At 38.8% G+C, this 16,174-nt stretch overlaps 2 protein-coding genes across 2 annotated transcripts; both read left to right on the forward strand.

The window, feature by feature from the left end:
• Positions 1–3,179: 3,179 nt before the first annotated feature.
• LOC103394799 (neutrophil collagenase) lies at positions 3,180–11,149 on the forward strand. Its single transcript, XM_008332242.3, has 10 exons — positions 3,180–4,188; positions 6,514–6,761; positions 7,108–7,256; positions 7,557–7,682; positions 8,360–8,521; positions 9,168–9,279; positions 9,404–9,540; positions 9,650–9,809; positions 10,646–10,746; positions 10,927–11,149. Exons 1-10 carry the CDS (start codon positions 4,051–4,053, stop codon positions 11,046–11,048), a joined length of 1,455 nt encoding a protein of 484 aa, XP_008330464.2. The 5' UTR covers positions 3,180–4,050; the 3' UTR covers positions 11,049–11,149.
• A 1,430-nt stretch (positions 11,150–12,579) lies between these two features.
• Positions 12,580–15,486, forward strand: LOC103394801 (collagenase 3-like). Its single transcript, XM_008332244.3, has 10 exons — positions 12,580–12,739; positions 12,848–13,095; positions 13,194–13,342; positions 13,453–13,581; positions 13,674–13,835; positions 14,124–14,250; positions 14,338–14,471; positions 14,558–14,717; positions 14,796–14,899; positions 14,998–15,486. The coding sequence occupies exons 1-10, from the start codon at positions 12,641–12,643 to the stop codon at positions 15,105–15,107; spliced, it is 1,422 nt and encodes a 473-aa protein (XP_008330466.1). The 5' UTR covers positions 12,580–12,640; the 3' UTR covers positions 15,108–15,486.
• The last annotated feature ends 688 nt before the right edge of the window (positions 15,487–16,174 follow it).

A 16,174-nucleotide genomic window follows, 5' to 3' on the forward strand; every position in this document is an offset into this window, starting at 1 on the left:
ATCCAAGTTGCCTTGATGTTTGTGATAAACCGTTCAGTTTGTCCGTTGCATGCATGGTAAATAGCAGTTTGGGAAATGGACAACAGAGGAGTCTCTGTCACAGTTTTTCTGTGGCCCAGTTCATGTGTCCAACAGCTTTGATACCAGCTGTTGTTTGTGATGCTGACTGACTGACTGACTGACTGACTGACTGACTGACTGACTGACTGACTGACTGACTGACTGACTGACTGACTGACTGACTGACTGACTGACTGACTGACTGACTGACTGACTGCTACAGGTGGCCATACGTGTGTTTCAGGCCAGAACTATGTGTTTTTATGTGCCAGTCTTTAACATTGTCCTTAATTGTCAAATTAAAAGGTTAAAAAAAGAACAGCCTAATTGTTTTCAATCTTCAGTGTGTATGTGTGTGTGTATTGAGTGATGGGAGGTCATTTACCAGGATGAATGCCACCCAATCTAATTTTGGCTTGTCAGGAACCACATTTTGCAAACTGATACGAGTTCTTTCATGCGTATACTCGCCGATACCTATAACGACCTTGTGTATACTCGCCGATACCTATAACGACCTATTTCATACCTTCAGTGACTTAGGTTAGGTTTCTATGAGTGTGCAGTGAACTGGAAGGCAGGAAGCGTTGAAGACACTGCGGTGAGAACAAGCAGGAAAATGCTTATAGATTTGTTTTTGTCTCGTTAACAGAGAAATATTTCATTTCAAAGGAAATAAAAATAAAGTCCCATATTTTAAAAGTCACAAACCTTTGTGACCCAAGTCAATAAACATTATTCGTAAATTCTGAGGAAACATGATGAGAGAGGACACAAAAAAAAACTCTTCCCAAAGACCACAACTGGCAGAACATACTGTCATAAGATGACCAATTTAACTGACCACTCGGTGACAGGGTAGTTAGCGCTAGCCTTATCGCAAGAAGACGGTAACTAATTGTCTTGCAGTTCACGGTGACTAAACAAAAAAAAAAAATTTTGAAAAATGTCAACGTTTTCCATTTCCCATTTAAGTTATCGTTACAAGATACATTTTTATAATAATTCATTATACCAGTGACAAAAATCAGACGCTGGGTAAAGTCTTCCAACCATACAGTGCAGTAGTAGTTCATATGACACATGCAACTCCGTGGCTTATGAGTAAACAGCCTGAGTAATAGTTGTGTAAAAGCTGCGATACCACTGAGATAACAATCTTTTGTTGCGGTATCAGACTCATAGACTCAGAGTGTCAGCATTATCAGCTGCAAATACTGCATTGACTTTCTAACATGGAGGCAATCATTTGGAAAAAGTGGAATAGAAGTACTGGAGAGACCCGATGAACAGATGTATTTGTGTTCATAAATAACTGACATTTTGCTGATATTTGGCATCAAAGCCCACATCCCATACAGTTATTATTAAACCTTTCAGCTTCAAAATCACAGGCTCCGTGGTATCCTCTCAACATCTTAAGGTCTATAACCAGGGACATGGGAACACACAACACAAAAGTCCAGCCAGAACAAACGAATATACTGTATTTAAGATCTGTTTCATGAAAACAATGTGGGCAGGACCCCGATGCAGCATTCCAGAGACGAGTTCTTCATTAAAACACATCCCAACTACACAGGAGCTGCTGAAGGTCAGGATCAGATGTAAGATACACTAACACTGGGCTGGGAATCTAAACAGAAACGTCCCCCAAGCCAGAGATTAGATAAAGAAAATGCAGTCAGAGTGAACATCACGTCAGTGTACACCAAACAACAACATGTGAAAGTCAAAACAATGAACTGCCAAGAACTAAACGAGGGAGAGACCCACGTCACCAAGTGTTACAAGTGAGACTAATGAACAGAGAAGAACAGCACACAGGTGAGGGTACCAGTCAATTACCAAATGACACGCAGTGGCAGGTGGTATCTGTACTGTACAGTATTTGACTACAGTCATTGTTGTCCTTCGTTCCCTCCAAAGACTGCTAACAGCAGTCGAAGACCACCACACATTCCTCTCTAGATACAGTATTAGATATCACAGAGCTTCAACTCTGTATGATGCACGGACACAAACACAGCCCTTCAGTGTCTCTCCTTCTGAACACACACCAGTCAGAAAAAACACTGACTGCACAGAGGTGGAGAGACTCAAGACTGTCATTACGTAACTGCTCCGGTTTGAACCTGTCAGTAGTATATAACCCCACCGGCATTTGACACAACCTCCGAGCTCTGAGTTGTGAAAAGTGGGAAAACACTGACAGAATCTGATGACCAATGTGAAAAAAAACCCTTTTCTTCTCCCGTCTAAACATCTGTATTTATTCTTCCGCTTTAAAACTCTCTGAGCCGTCCTTGGAGACTGAACAGTTAACGCTGTTTGTCCGTCTCACCATCAAAAGGAGGAGTGATTGACCACTACGTCTAGAGTTGCAAATTGAAACTTCCTGGATTTTGCTTTTGCAGTGTGTTTTTATCTTAATAAAACACAGGTTTCCTCCTGTGTTATATAAAACCACAGGAACGTTGTAGGGTCGCAGGAGGAGCTGGAGCCAATCACAGCTGGCATCGGGTCCAAACCATAGACTACTCCACACCTTAGCTTGATTAACCTGTTTATCAATGTAAAAATGATTTATTTGAATTCTGACCTTTTAGGGATATAAATACTATATATATATATATATATCCCAAATAAAAATAGATTTTCTTTTAGTCATAGTAAAGAATTCACATGGAAAACAACAGAGCGTCTCAAAAGGATACTGTACAACTGTATGTATTGCGAAACTCTACTGTGCGTCAGTAACTAGATGACAGCAGTGAGTCAGTGCCATTGTAGTATATATAACAGATTTTCAAGAAGAAGTCCCCCCCCCTCCCACTCCATTGACTCAGGGCTCGTAATGGCCAGGATTCAGGTGTATACGCCCGCAGAAAAACTAAATTTACAAGCCCAGTCGTGACTCACACTGGAAATGCCCTACTTCCAAAGCAAAGTTTGATAAAATTCCATGGTATTGAAACGCTCCTGTTCATGAGGCTGCTGCTCAGACCCCGGCAGCGTACTACAAAAATGTGATTCTTCCGTACAGAGACCGTGGAGACCACTGTATGGTGGCTGGCCGTGAGGCAGACAGCTCCGTTGAAGTTGACCATTGTGTGGCAACCCCTGAAAAAAAGGGACAAAGCCGAAAGACAAAAAGAAATGTGGATATGTAATAAATGCAGACGAGACACAGCTCCATAAATCAGTGTTTTCTCCCGCCTGACACTTCAGTGATCATTGTTACTAGACTATCATTAGATGCTGCCCTCAGGCCACGATATCAACGCGTCAGTGTCGTCATCTGCTGCCATCAAATAAACCAACAACAGTGTTATATTTTAACAATAACACTTTCTATACATGCCTCTACGGTGAAATAAACTTTGGAATTTTGTCCTGACTTTTGTCAGACTTTCATTCCATATATTCAAGGATTAATTTCCTGAACAGCATGCCATAATAAAATATAAATTAAATATATCTTGATGGTAGCAATCATCATCAGAACATAAATATGCTTAAATACATATCAGATCAATAGACAAAAAATCTATTATTTCAATCACTTTCATAATAAATAACTCAAAGACAGACAGCCTAATTACAGTGTAATCATTTAGTTACATAGTCTCTTTGATTGACAGCTCACCTACAGTCTGCAGCTCTGAAGTGGAGATAAACATTTATCAACCTTAACGGGGGGTTTTCTGTCTCTCCACGAAATACTGTATGTAATTGGGAATAAAATGTCAAATGAACGTGAGGCTGAATTTTTACTTTGTTGGGGTTTTGAAGATAATACTGTGGTAAACTTTGAAGAGACATTAAAGAAAGGCCTGTTGTGTACTGTACGTATGGAGTCACCTTGCTGTTCTTGTTCTGACAGGAGCGCTCCAACATAATTAACAGGTGGTCTCCTTTGCAGCTTTGCACACACAGTGCTGTGTACCAACACATGCAGGTGGCTGCTGGGACGGCAGCCTGTCACACATGAAGATGCTCTGGATCACTCTTCTGACTCTTCTGGTTCCGGACCAGGATTTTGCGTTGGCTTTGCCTTTCAGGGTTCCAGATCTGGCTACTGTATCAAACGCTGGGCCATGGGCAGAAGAGCAGGTGTTTTCAGAGGTATGTGGTACTTTAGAGATGTCGTGTACTGTAGTACCTGTAAGGAGAAGACAGGGGCGATGTCAGAATGATGGGGTTTATTGACGAATAAATTCCCCTCCATTGTATAAGGACTGTTACTGAGGTGTTAGTTCAGAGTTTCTTCTTTGATGATCTCAAACCTGTTTCCAAAACATTCCTTTATGCATCATTTCTACAGGTCTTACATGTTGTAATGGTGTAAACATTTGTCCATTTTTATTTTTTACACCAAATTTTAATTCCTGTTTTTTTCCTCAACAAGCATTTTTGTCGTTACTTGTTGTATTCCACAGTCTAATGCAGGGGTGTCAAACTCAGTTTGGGTCAGGGGCCACATACAGATCAGGGGACCACTGCAATCATAACATACTGACCTATAAATAACATTACATCCATGTTTTTCTCCTTTGTTTCATGCCAATAAGTTTATAAGAAAAAAATCATATTTAATGAAACAAAATTTGAGGTGCGTGAAGTGTTGGTACAGTTTTTCATTTTCAAAATTCATCAAGAGGGCCAGATTGAACCCCCCAGCGGGCCAGTTTCAGCCCACGGGCTGTATGTTTGACACCCGTGGTCTAATGCTACGTTAATAAATACAAATTTGAAAAAGTATTCAATGTGTTTCTTGCAAGTATGTCTGTGGTTACTTGATAAACACACGATAAAGATGGAACTAAGGTTAGTACACTACAGTACCAGGTTAAAGGCCTTTCAGTATAGAATTACCTTCATACTTCGTGCCAGAGGTTCAACAAGGACCATGTGATGCTGTCATTTCCAGATGAACAGTATCAACATGAAAGCGCCACAAAGATGCTACAGTGTTGTTGCCTCCAGTTTTATCTAACATAAACGGTATTTTAATTACAACCTGTGGTGCTGTTGGAGGCCCCAACGGACAGGAGCGGACGGTGGGGGCTGTTTTTGTTTAGAAGTGTCTGTCATTTGAAGGAAGCATTTAATGTCCTACGCTAAGATGTTTATCTTTTCCAATTTCCAAGGAACAGATAAATAGTGTGTACGGGGACAGTTAGATGGTAATTAACATTAACTTAGTAATTATGTAGCACTGATTTTTAGATATGCTTTCTAGGAAGAGAAGTATAAAAGTTTTTTCTAAAGGGAATGGAATGTTATATAGACAGCTGGTCGTGGAACTGTTCCCTGCAAACATGAAGATCTTGATTCTTCTGACTCTTCTGTTCCCTGACCAGGCTCATCTGATGAGTTTGCCTCCTGAAGATCGACACCCTTCCACACAATCACATGCCGATCCATCGGAGGCCGACCTGGAGTTTGCTCAGGTACGTAGATTTTTGTACCTGTAAAACGACAAACTTGATAGAAAATTCCTCCGTGACAGCTTAACTCCTTTGTTCTCATGTGTGATGGTAGAGTTACTTCTCAGATCAACTTGAATTGAACTTAAAAGAACCCCACAGCACTGACTCTATCCAGAAACAGCGCTGTCTTATTGTCTGACTTATGGGTGTTTTTTAAATCATTTCACATTTCAAACATTTTGCTGTAATAAATGAATTGTAACCTTTTACGTAAAACCCAAACTATCATGTTGGACTTGCTAGAAGTCTTGTCAAATATTTGACAGCAAACAGATTGTGAGGCACTATTATCACTATTAGTATTTTAATTACAACAATGTTGTTGAGGAGGTTCATTGAAGTTTTGAATGGAACTTTCCATAAAAGCCAGGAATCCACCAACTCTATGACATTAAGAGATGTACAGTAATCCATTCCATTATTTGACTTGGTCACTTAGTTTAGATCAGTCATTAGTCAATGAACTGATTTTTGGTCACATTTAAGGATGTTGACAAATCACGCCTTTTTAATGTTATTATTATTAACAGTAAGAATATGACAAATTGTGATTAATCCACAGCCACCCTGTGATTAATCACTTTTTTTTTAAGTTGTAGTCAGCATTAGTTCATATATATTTGTATTTAAAATGCAATATTTTGTCCATCCACTGTGTTGAACCTGTTTCGCCTTAAGTTTGCACCGTACATAACAGAGCTATAAGGTAAATAACATCTGGCTGTAATGATTACTGTACACCGTTCACTGCTGCAGGCAACAGAATCAACAGGCCTGCCGTCACTGTTGTCGACGCTTAACATTTTTGCAGTGAACTATCATTAAAGGTTTCACAAAACGTTTGGAATGTTAACTGCTAACACTCTTGTCATTTGGTCATAAGGTGAATAATTCTAAAAAGCCGATGCTAACGTGACACATTTAAACTTTGCAAATGTTTTCGCCTGGTCCCGTTCAGGAGTATCTGCAGCACTTCTTCAGTCACCATCCTGAAGCAGGAGAGAGACAGAAGAGAAGTGCAGGCGACGATTGGACGACCGGTCTTTGTGACAAGCTAAAGAAAATGCAGCACTTCTTCGGACTGCCACCAAGTGGAGAGTTGACACAAGAGACTCTGGCAGTCATGAGAAAGCCGCGTTGCGGTCTGTCTGATGTTGAACATTTTGAAGGAACAACTCGGTGGAAAAAAAAGACCCTGAGCTACAGGTTAGATATGATGAAAGAGAAATTGCCGTAATGCTAACATTGCTAACAAACAAGGACTGTTAATCCCTAAACACTAAATAAAATATATAAATACAGGAAATAAAGCAATTCTGTCACTGAATTTACATAGTGATTATATATTGTTAAGTATTTAAAGATGTATTTATTCTCTTTAGTAGACTATGATTGGAAACATATGCCCCATTAGTAAATATAAAAATAAAACAGCTTCAAATGAGTAATATTTACTTTTTTTTTTTTTAATTCTGATTCTTCAGAATCGTCCGATCTAGTAATAGTAATAGTAGTAATATTTACTTTTTTTTAAAAAATTCTGATTCTTCAGAATCGTCCGATCCAACCTTCCCTTCTCCGCAGCCAAGGTTTACAAGGTCTTCAAGTCTGCGTGGCAACTGTGGTCCAACGTTATCCCAGTTAGATTTCACAAGAGGAACAGGAAGGAGGCCGACATTATCATCTCTTTTCATCAGACAGGTGAGATTTTTGTGCTGTATAGAACAGAGGTTCCACAACACACGGGTGCTGTGGCTGCAGGTGTATGTTCCAACCTATCCAGAGCACACTGATTGACCAATCAACTGTCTCCATCAAGACTCCAGTCAGTTGATTCAAAGAGCCATGTCAGGTGTGCAGCTGCTTGGCCGGAACATAAACCTGCAGCCACAGTTTGGCCCAGCCTGGTATAGAATATCTGACATCTGAGCCAAATAGTAGACGTCGTCCTGACAGTCACTGGCACGTCATCAATGTAATGTTAATGTTTGTTGGTCACAGATCATAAAGATGGCACACCGTTTGATGGTAAAGGAGGGATCCTGGCTCATGCCTTCTTTCCCGGCCCTGGTATTGGTGGAGACGTGCACTTTGATGCTGAAGAAGACTGGAGCATTAATTCAACTGGTATCTTACTAAAAAAATCGATCACACAGAAGATTCATTTTTGAGACATGTACGAGGTTACTGTGATCTGTTACAGTGCATAGTTAAACTTTTATTTTATTAATGTGCAAGATGTAAAGGTTATAACCTTCTCCTTCTCTTCTCTAACCTTCTCTAATCTAATGTAATCTAATAAATCCAATCTAATCTAATTCATTATAATCTAATTATAATCTAATTATCATGCACTCTTATCTAATCTATTACAATCTAATCTAATTCAGTCTAGTTTAATCTGATTTAATATAATCTGATCTAATCCAATCTAAACTAATCTGATTTATTTTAATCTAATCCATTTCAATCTAATCTAATCTGATTTAATCTATTCTAATCTAATCTAACGGATTATATTCTAACTGATTATCATACACTCTTATCTAATGTAATCTGATTAAATCTAGTCTAATCTAATACAATTTATTCTAATCTAATACATTCTAAACTAATGTTATTTAATTTAAGCCAATCTAACCTACTTCAATCTAACCTAGTCTAATCTCATCCAATCTAATCTCAGAAGTACCACCACTCGACTATTTTGCGTCCTCTCACCACCTTGTCATTGTGTCAACCAGCACAGCCTGGTTGTACTGCTTTGACTGTGCAGTCTAACCCATCTTCTGTTTACACTAAAGGTTTCAGCCTGTTCGCTGTGGCAGCCCACGAGTTTGGCCATGCACTTGGTCTAGCCCACTCCTCTGACCTAGGGGCTGTCATGTACCCCGCGTACAACTTTTCCCCGAACTATGAGTTGAGGCTTTCCTTGAGTGACGTCAAGCATATCCAGCGTCTGTACGGTGAGTGATTCACTTGGTCTGATCTACTTTAATTGTAAACAGGCGAAGCAGTGCAGGAAAACAAGCCGCAGGAAGGTTTGCAAACAACTTGAATACAAACAAATGTGTGGGTGTCATCATAGATGTATAACACATTCATGAGGAAGACAGAATGTGGGAAAGCAGCTGTGTGGTAAATCAGTCCAAACAACAACACACCACAACGTCCTGTTTGTGTTGTCATCATAATTCTACTGAAAAGAGAGTTACACCACTAGATTACTCCAAATCTAGAGTAATCTAGTGATGTCTACATCATAGATTCCATTGAAGTTTGTGAAATTTTGTTTTTAATGTAATGTAATAATATAAATACTACACTGCTACTTTTCGTGATAAATATATCACCAGTAACAGCCACGTGAATCTTCAAATAAAAGTTAAAAAGATATTTTGTTAAAATCATGAAAGTTTATTTGTCTTAGATGTGATGGCTTTTTAGATTCTTGTTTTGGGGTTGTTTTTTTTTTTACCTTTCTATAGGTTTTGATTTTGTTGTCAAAGAATGAAAAAATACAAAATGCAAAAAGTATATTTAACATATAAATATATACCTATATATGACACCTACAGGGAGTGACAAAAGTTTTTTTTGACTTGCCTACAGGTATATGTCCTGATTTTGATCCTCCTCCAAGAACACCTGACAAATGTCACTCCGATTTGTCCTTTGATGCTGTGACAGAGTTACAACAGGAGGTGCTGTACTTCAAAGACAGGTAGGTCCTCAAAATGTCTGCGTTTTTGAAGGATGGCGATCAGACATCTGCTGTCTGGCTGATTTTACCATTGTGGAAAAACGATGTCCAAAGTGGTGTCACAGGCAGTTTCCTGTCTTTTCAGATTCATGTGGCGCAAACATCCTCAGTTTGATGAAATAGGGATGACTATGATCAGCAGTCTTTGGTCAGACAGCGTCCCTGCATCGTTGGATGCAGTCTATCAGAACGTGGAAAAAAATCTCATGGTGTTTTTTAAAGGTTCTCAAATATTCTCTCATTGAACAAACATATAAATATATATTCAGTGGCTTATACAGTGCATATGGAATATTTCTACAGGAATAATGGTCAATGTTTGTTTTTCCAGGTCACCAGTACTGGGTTGTGAGAGGGCATGACCTGGAGAAAGGTTTTCCCAGAAACATTTCAGACTTTGGCTTCCCTTCCAGAGTAAAATCGGTTGATGCTGCGCTCCATTTCAGAGACAAACGCTACACTGTGTTCTTTACTGGCCAAGAGTGTTGGAAGTACGTGTCATCTTATATGGTTTTTATTTTTAAATTCATCAACATGTTTTTGATGCGATTCAGTCATAAAACCAAGAATACCAAGGTCTCAAAGTCAATAAGAAAAAAAAAAGAATATTAAATACATTGATTATTAATGCATAAAATACTAAAACATTTGTATATTTATAAAAAAATTTTTATAAAAAAAGTTTTTTTTTTTAATAGAAAAATACATATTTAGAATGTAAAATCTTACTATTCTTTTCCATGGTTTCAGCCTTCTGCTAATTGCAGTGTTCAGAAGTTATATATATATACTGTATATATATATGCATCTATATATATATATATTTATTTATATGTATATATATTTATATATGTAAATATATATATAAAGTATGTATATATATGTAGATTGGACTATTGTTGATGAAAGCCTTGAAACATTCATAATTTTGCTTTAAAAACAACAATGAATTTTAGTGTAAACACTAATGATTTCCACAAAATGACTATTCCCTCTGTACATATGAAATAAAATGTGTAAAATCTGTTTTATTTTTAATTTAAATCATTTGTACTGTGGCTGATAACAGTAGTAAAAGTGCTATGTTGTATCACAACGTCTTTGAAACATTACCACATTAGGTGATTCCTTCTTACTTGAAACCCTAAAACCTAACCCAAACAGATTGACATCACTTCCCTTTTACAGTTGAAACCAATCTTTATTACACAAAGGCATGTTGTCACCAGTGTGGTAATTTGTCATCTAGTGTGTGTTTATCAGTGTACAGTTGTCACACACAGCCAGAATGATGACATCACCGTCTTCTCTGTTTCCACAAACGCAGGTACGACGAGCAGCACAGGGCGATGCACAATTCACCGTCACTCTTGGAACGGCAGTGGCCTGGTGTCGAAGCTCCCATCGATGCTGCGGTCTTCTACGATGGTAGTGACATCACATCCTCAAATCCAATCACATTCTGATATACTTTATTTCAAAATGTAAAAAAAAAGGCCCTGGACTGATGTAGAACAGCTGATGATTGAAACATGGTGATGATGATGATTCTGCTGTAGCCAGGTCACAGATTTTAATACTACAATGTTGAATCTTGATTTTTCACAGGGTTCGTTCACTTCTTCAAGGGAAACCTCCACTTCCAATTTGACAACAACTCCAAGAGCCTCGTCTCCGTCAGTACTGTTAACGAGGTGTTGGAGTGCAACAAAATTCTCACCAAGCGATGACGGGAGATTTTTCTCAAGAAACTTGATGATGTTTGTATGATATGGCATTTGTATGTTCAATTTTAATAAACAAAACAATAATAAACACTTGTAGTATGCAGTTATATACCTTACAGTGTTTTGTGTGCAGTATTTCTTAGCTTGGTTATGTAACTTTGATGTAAGATTTCTTTCATCATGTTTTGCCTCTTTCGTCATTTAAAGTTCTAAATTTCTGCATTTACCACGTTCACAAACGTTACTTCATTATTCTGAGACAACACGTTACGAAAAACTTCACTCTTCCTGTCGGTGTCCAGTGTGTCATAACACACACAATGTTAACTGTGTGTGTGGTCATGGATTTTTACAGAATCTAACCGGCAACTTCAAACACCGTCCTTACAGTTTAAACAATGATTATACGATGAAACATCACAATTTATTACTACAAAAATAGGAAATATAAAAAGGATTTCAAATATTAATTTGTCAAATAATTAATGGAAAATTAACAGCAGCCACAAACGTCAGCGGTCCACAGGTGACTCACTCTTTATTAGAACTCCAGCTTAATGGGGATTTAAGGAATACAAGAAAACACCGTGTCCGTGCCTGTGCGTGCCACGTCACAGCTGTGACAAATGTGCCACGGCACAAACATCTGGACGAGGTTTCCTGATTTTACATTTCAACTTCAGCTCAAAAGAAACTGTAAATAATAGTACATGAAATATTTCTCATTTGAATGGATTAGCATTGATGGTGAGGATACAGAGTCTGGGTCACACAGTGGACAAACGTGTCACAAACAAACATTACTCCTCTCTTTGTGGAGTTTGAAATCATTTTTGAATAATTTTCAGGCTACAACTATGAAAAACAGAGGTCCATTTAGAGAATACTTGTCTACGTGTTCTTTGCAGCTTCCGTCTGTTTGACTCTAAGGCCTTGTGAAAATTCAAATTCAATTCAAATTTTATCGTCTTATTTTTTAGATGTACCGTATTTTCCGTACTATAAATCATACTTTTTTTCATCCTTATACTCAGGTGTGACTTATATATTAAAATGTATAATTTCACATGATTGTTTTTTTTACACTGACACCCGCTAGGGGGCACTCTAGGCCTTTTTTTTTTTTTTGCATTCCTTTGCTAGTGCGACTTATACTCTTAAGTCCCCTGAAGCTAAAAGCTCACAAAGCTCACAGTCTTTGTGAGCTGGAAATACATTTTTTCTTGAGTTAAGGCTACAAATGTTCAGTCTTTGTGAACTGGAACATTTTTTCTTGAGTTAAGGCTACAAATGAATCTTTTTAACTGACATTTTGAATTAAATCTCTAATTGAAGAGATCACATTTGGACGTGGGTTCAAATGTGTATATATTATCAACACACACACTCACATATGTGACACATTTTTAATGGGTGCAGTGTGTGAAACGTTTTTCAGATGATGAGCAATCAAAGTACAACTTCCTCTTTTGCCCATATAGGGCGTCCCTGAGTAAGCCACTCCATCACTAGGTTTCTCAACACCTTCAACCGTGCTTCTATAAAACAGCAGCCTTCAGCAGAGCAGGGACACATTTGATGATCAACCAGGAACCATGAAGACTCTCCACCTGAGCATTCTACTGAGCCTGGCGCTCACAGGTTACTGTGCACCATTATTCGAGGAAGAGGACCAAGACGAGAGCTTGGCAGAGGTGTGTATCCTTATGTCAGCTTTGAATCTTTTGAATTTTCAAGTTTCACTTGAGAGAAACGTATTGGTGAAATGGGTGCAGTTGACTAACTGAAGCTCTCTTCTGCAGAACTACTTGAAAAGGTTTTACAACCTGACCGAGGAAACTGGAGCGGTCTTCAGAACAGGGCTGAGCCTGAAGGAGCAGAAACTGGCTGAGATGCAGAGGTTCTTTCATCTCCAGGTCACCAGAACACTGGACTCTGACACCATCGCCATGATGAAGAAACCTCGCTGTGGTGTTCCAGACATACAACCTAGCGGTTACAGCATAACTGGTCACGCCTTTAAGTGGAGGACGAACAGCCTCACCTACAGGTGACTTGACGAAAGCATATCATTTGCTGTGTAGATGAATAATGCAGGATGGAATAGCCACTCAACTTTTTTATATATATTTTTTTTCTTGGCCACAGGATCGAGAACTACACACCTGACATGTCCACGTCTGAGGTGGACGACTCCATAGAAAGAGCGCTGCAGGTTTGGGCCAAGGTCACTCCACTGAGGTTCACACGGCTCTACAGTGGCACCGCTGACATCATGATCTCTTTTGGACGAAGATGTGAGCAAAACTCTTTGTCTCTCACAGTTGCACTTCTATGTATTACATATACGATTTCTGCAATAAAAAATGAAATTGATGAGTCACATAAATAAACTTTGGTTCAACAGATCATGGAGACCTATCCCCCTTTGATGGTCCTGATGGTCAACTGGCTCATGCCTACCCTCCTGGTCCCAACATGGGAGGAGACGCTCATTTTGATGAGGATGAGACCTTCACTTTCCACTCTAATGCAGGTGAGTTTGTGTTTGTGTTTGTGATTTCCCAAAGGACTTGAACCTGGCTTTAACAGAGCTCCAACCACTCTTTGTTTTCTTATGGTCCACAGGTTATGTCCTGTTCATTGTAGCCGCCCATGAGTTTGGTCACTCTCTGGGCTTGTCTCACTCTGAGGACCCTGGCGCTCTGATGTACCCAACATACACATACATAAACCCCGATGCCTTCACTCTGCCCCGTGATGACGTCGATGGCATCCAGTCTCTGTATGGTGAGTACACTTCGACTGGATCCTCGCTGAAGCCACTTCCGATATTATATATATATATATATATTATATATTCCGCTGATATCCAATCTGCAATCCGATCCGATATTGTCCAAACACTTCATTTCTGATTCAAATATCAATCAATACCGAAATATATTTGGGTTAAAGGGAGAGTACACATTTCATCGTGTCTAATATCGGCAGACTGATACTATGGACATCCCTAACTTATTGTCTTGGTTTTTCCTTTTCATAATAATTACTATTCTAGTTTCCTTTAACCAACAGGCCCCAACCCTGATGAGACGCCAGGACCTAAGCCGGTTGGTCCTGTCACTCCTAATGCCTGCGACCCAAACCTGGTTTTGGATGCTGTTGCCTCTCTGAGAGGAGAGATGCTTTTCTTCAAGGGCAGGTATTGGAGACCTTGACTGCTGACACGACTGCTGATGTCGGGATTCAGTTAAAAAGAGCATGTTCAAACTGAACTTCATTTTCTCAGGTTCATGTGGCGTAACTTCCCTCAAAGCTACAAACCTCAGCAGACTCTGATCCAAACCTTCTGGCAGGATGCCCCTGAAGACATTGATGCTGCATATGAAAACCAACAATCTGATCTGCTCATGTTGTTTAAAGGTACGTTTTCGTGTCTAGCGTCACATCATTTCTAGTCTAGACTTTTTCGCTTTACTTAAAACCCTCTGACGTCCTTCTGTCGGCAGGTCACAGAGTGTGGGCTTACAGTGCTTACGACCTAGCAAGAGGCTTCCCTAAGTCCATCTCCAGTTTTGGTTTTCCTGAAACCGTAAAGAAAGTTGACGGCGCTATGTACGACGAAGCATCCCAGAAAACTTTGTTCTTTGTTGGCGACATGTACTATAGGTAATGACGATTCCAATTACAGACAGATAAAGATTAATAAAGGACAAATCAGTCTGATTGTTGCCTCTGTTTCTTTAGATACGATGAAACAAAAAAGACCATGGATAAAGGGTTCCCTAAGCGAGTCAGTGAAACCTTCACTGGACTGTCCGGCACAGTGACTGCAGCTCATCAACACAGTAGTGAGTGGAACTTGTTCATATTTTTCTCCTGAAAACATTTGAATTTTCTTCTTGAGTTCTTCAATGAAACTTAATGGCAAAACATCTGTGTTGTGCAGGTTTCACCTACATCTACACTGGAAACCGCATGCATGAGTATGACCTGGAGTCTGGGACCATGTTCCGTGTGCTCGGAAACAACTACTTCCTGCCCTGCACCTCCAACTAGAAGCTGTTTGTTTTTTATCCAGCCTAATGTAGCTTTGATGAATCGTCAAAATGAACAACGTGACAGGTGACAGTATAACATTTACAGTATTATGAACCTGCAGAAATAGAATAGGCCAAACACCAAAGCACCTTATAATTTAATCTTTAATAAAATCTAAATATTGTTTTATTTTGTCTTTAATTTTATTTTTGTCATTTTGTCTTGTGCTACGTTACATGATTTCAACATAGATTTATTTAAATTGAGATTGAGTTAAAACAATCCTGCTGTGTACGTTTTTTTTTTTGTTTGTTTTTACTTGACAAAGATGAAGTCGACTCTTTGTACAAATATGAAACATGAATGAGCAAATAAAAAAACTTTTTTTAAGCCTGAATGTGTGTTTCTGCTGTTTGAACAACAAATGATAACCATGAGATTTGGTTCATGTTGTGGTTAGTTGCTTTAATTTTTATTTTAATATTGAAAAAATATTATTTAAATGATCAGAATAACAAAATATTTAAATGGGATCTGTAATTTATGTTGAAAAACAACAAAAACAAACACGATATATGATATATAAAAAATATGAAAAATAATTTAAAATTCTCCAGCAGTGACTTGTGTCTTGTGATTCCATGCCCATTAGTCTTACCTGCGTCACCTGGTACCCTGGCTATATATACCTCTCTCCTCACTGGTTGGATCACTGATGTGTTCCTTGTTGTTGATGGTATGCTGGACCTGTGTTCTACATGTCTTCACTGCCTGTGACAATCCTGCGTGTTCGGGATTCTTGCTCCTGATTATGCTCTGTATGCTGGGGTTTTTTTTCCATTGTTCTTGCCTGGCCTTGGTGTCCTGTGAGTGAACTGCACTTAGGTCATACCTGCTACCTTGTTCCACTGATTATAACATGCTATCAAATTTAAATTTTAAACAGTTCTCACTTCTTAAAAATCCCATTCCTTCTTCTGCATTTCATTATCCCCTAAATTACAAGTAGGTGTTTTTCAGTAGAGCTTTTGTTAGTTATTGAAGTGTAATGATATATGCTATGTAAATGATCTTCGTTCTAGAAC

Source organism: Cynoglossus semilaevis, chromosome 19, assembly GCF_000523025.1.
Source record: "Cynoglossus semilaevis isolate Cse_v1.0 chromosome 19, Cse_v1.0, whole genome shotgun sequence".
Lineage (NCBI taxonomy): Eukaryota > Metazoa > Chordata > Actinopteri > Pleuronectiformes > Cynoglossidae > Cynoglossus > Cynoglossus semilaevis.

Bases quoted from the DNA above. Each gene is read 5' to 3' on its own strand.
- LOC103394799 (XM_008332242.3), top strand. From the start codon at position 4,051: ATGAAGATGCTCTGGATCACTCTTCTGACTCTTCTGGTTCCGGACCAG. The intron at 7,257-7,556 runs GTGAGATTTTTG...TGTTGGTCACAG, and splicing joins CATCTCTTTTCATCAGACAG to ATCATAAAGATGGCACACCG. The intron at 9,810-10,645 runs GTACGTGTCATC...CCACAAACGCAG, and splicing joins ACTGGCCAAGAGTGTTGGAA to GTACGACGAGCAGCACAGGG.
- LOC103394801 (XM_008332244.3), top strand. From the start codon at position 12,641: ATGAAGACTCTCCACCTGAGCATTCTACTGAGCCTGGCGCTCACAGGT. The intron at 13,343-13,452 runs GTGAGCAAAACT...TTGGTTCAACAG, and splicing joins GATCTCTTTTGGACGAAGAT to ATCATGGAGACCTATCCCCC. The intron at 13,582-13,673 runs GTGAGTTTGTGT...TATGGTCCACAG, and splicing joins CACTTTCCACTCTAATGCAG to GTTATGTCCTGTTCATTGTA.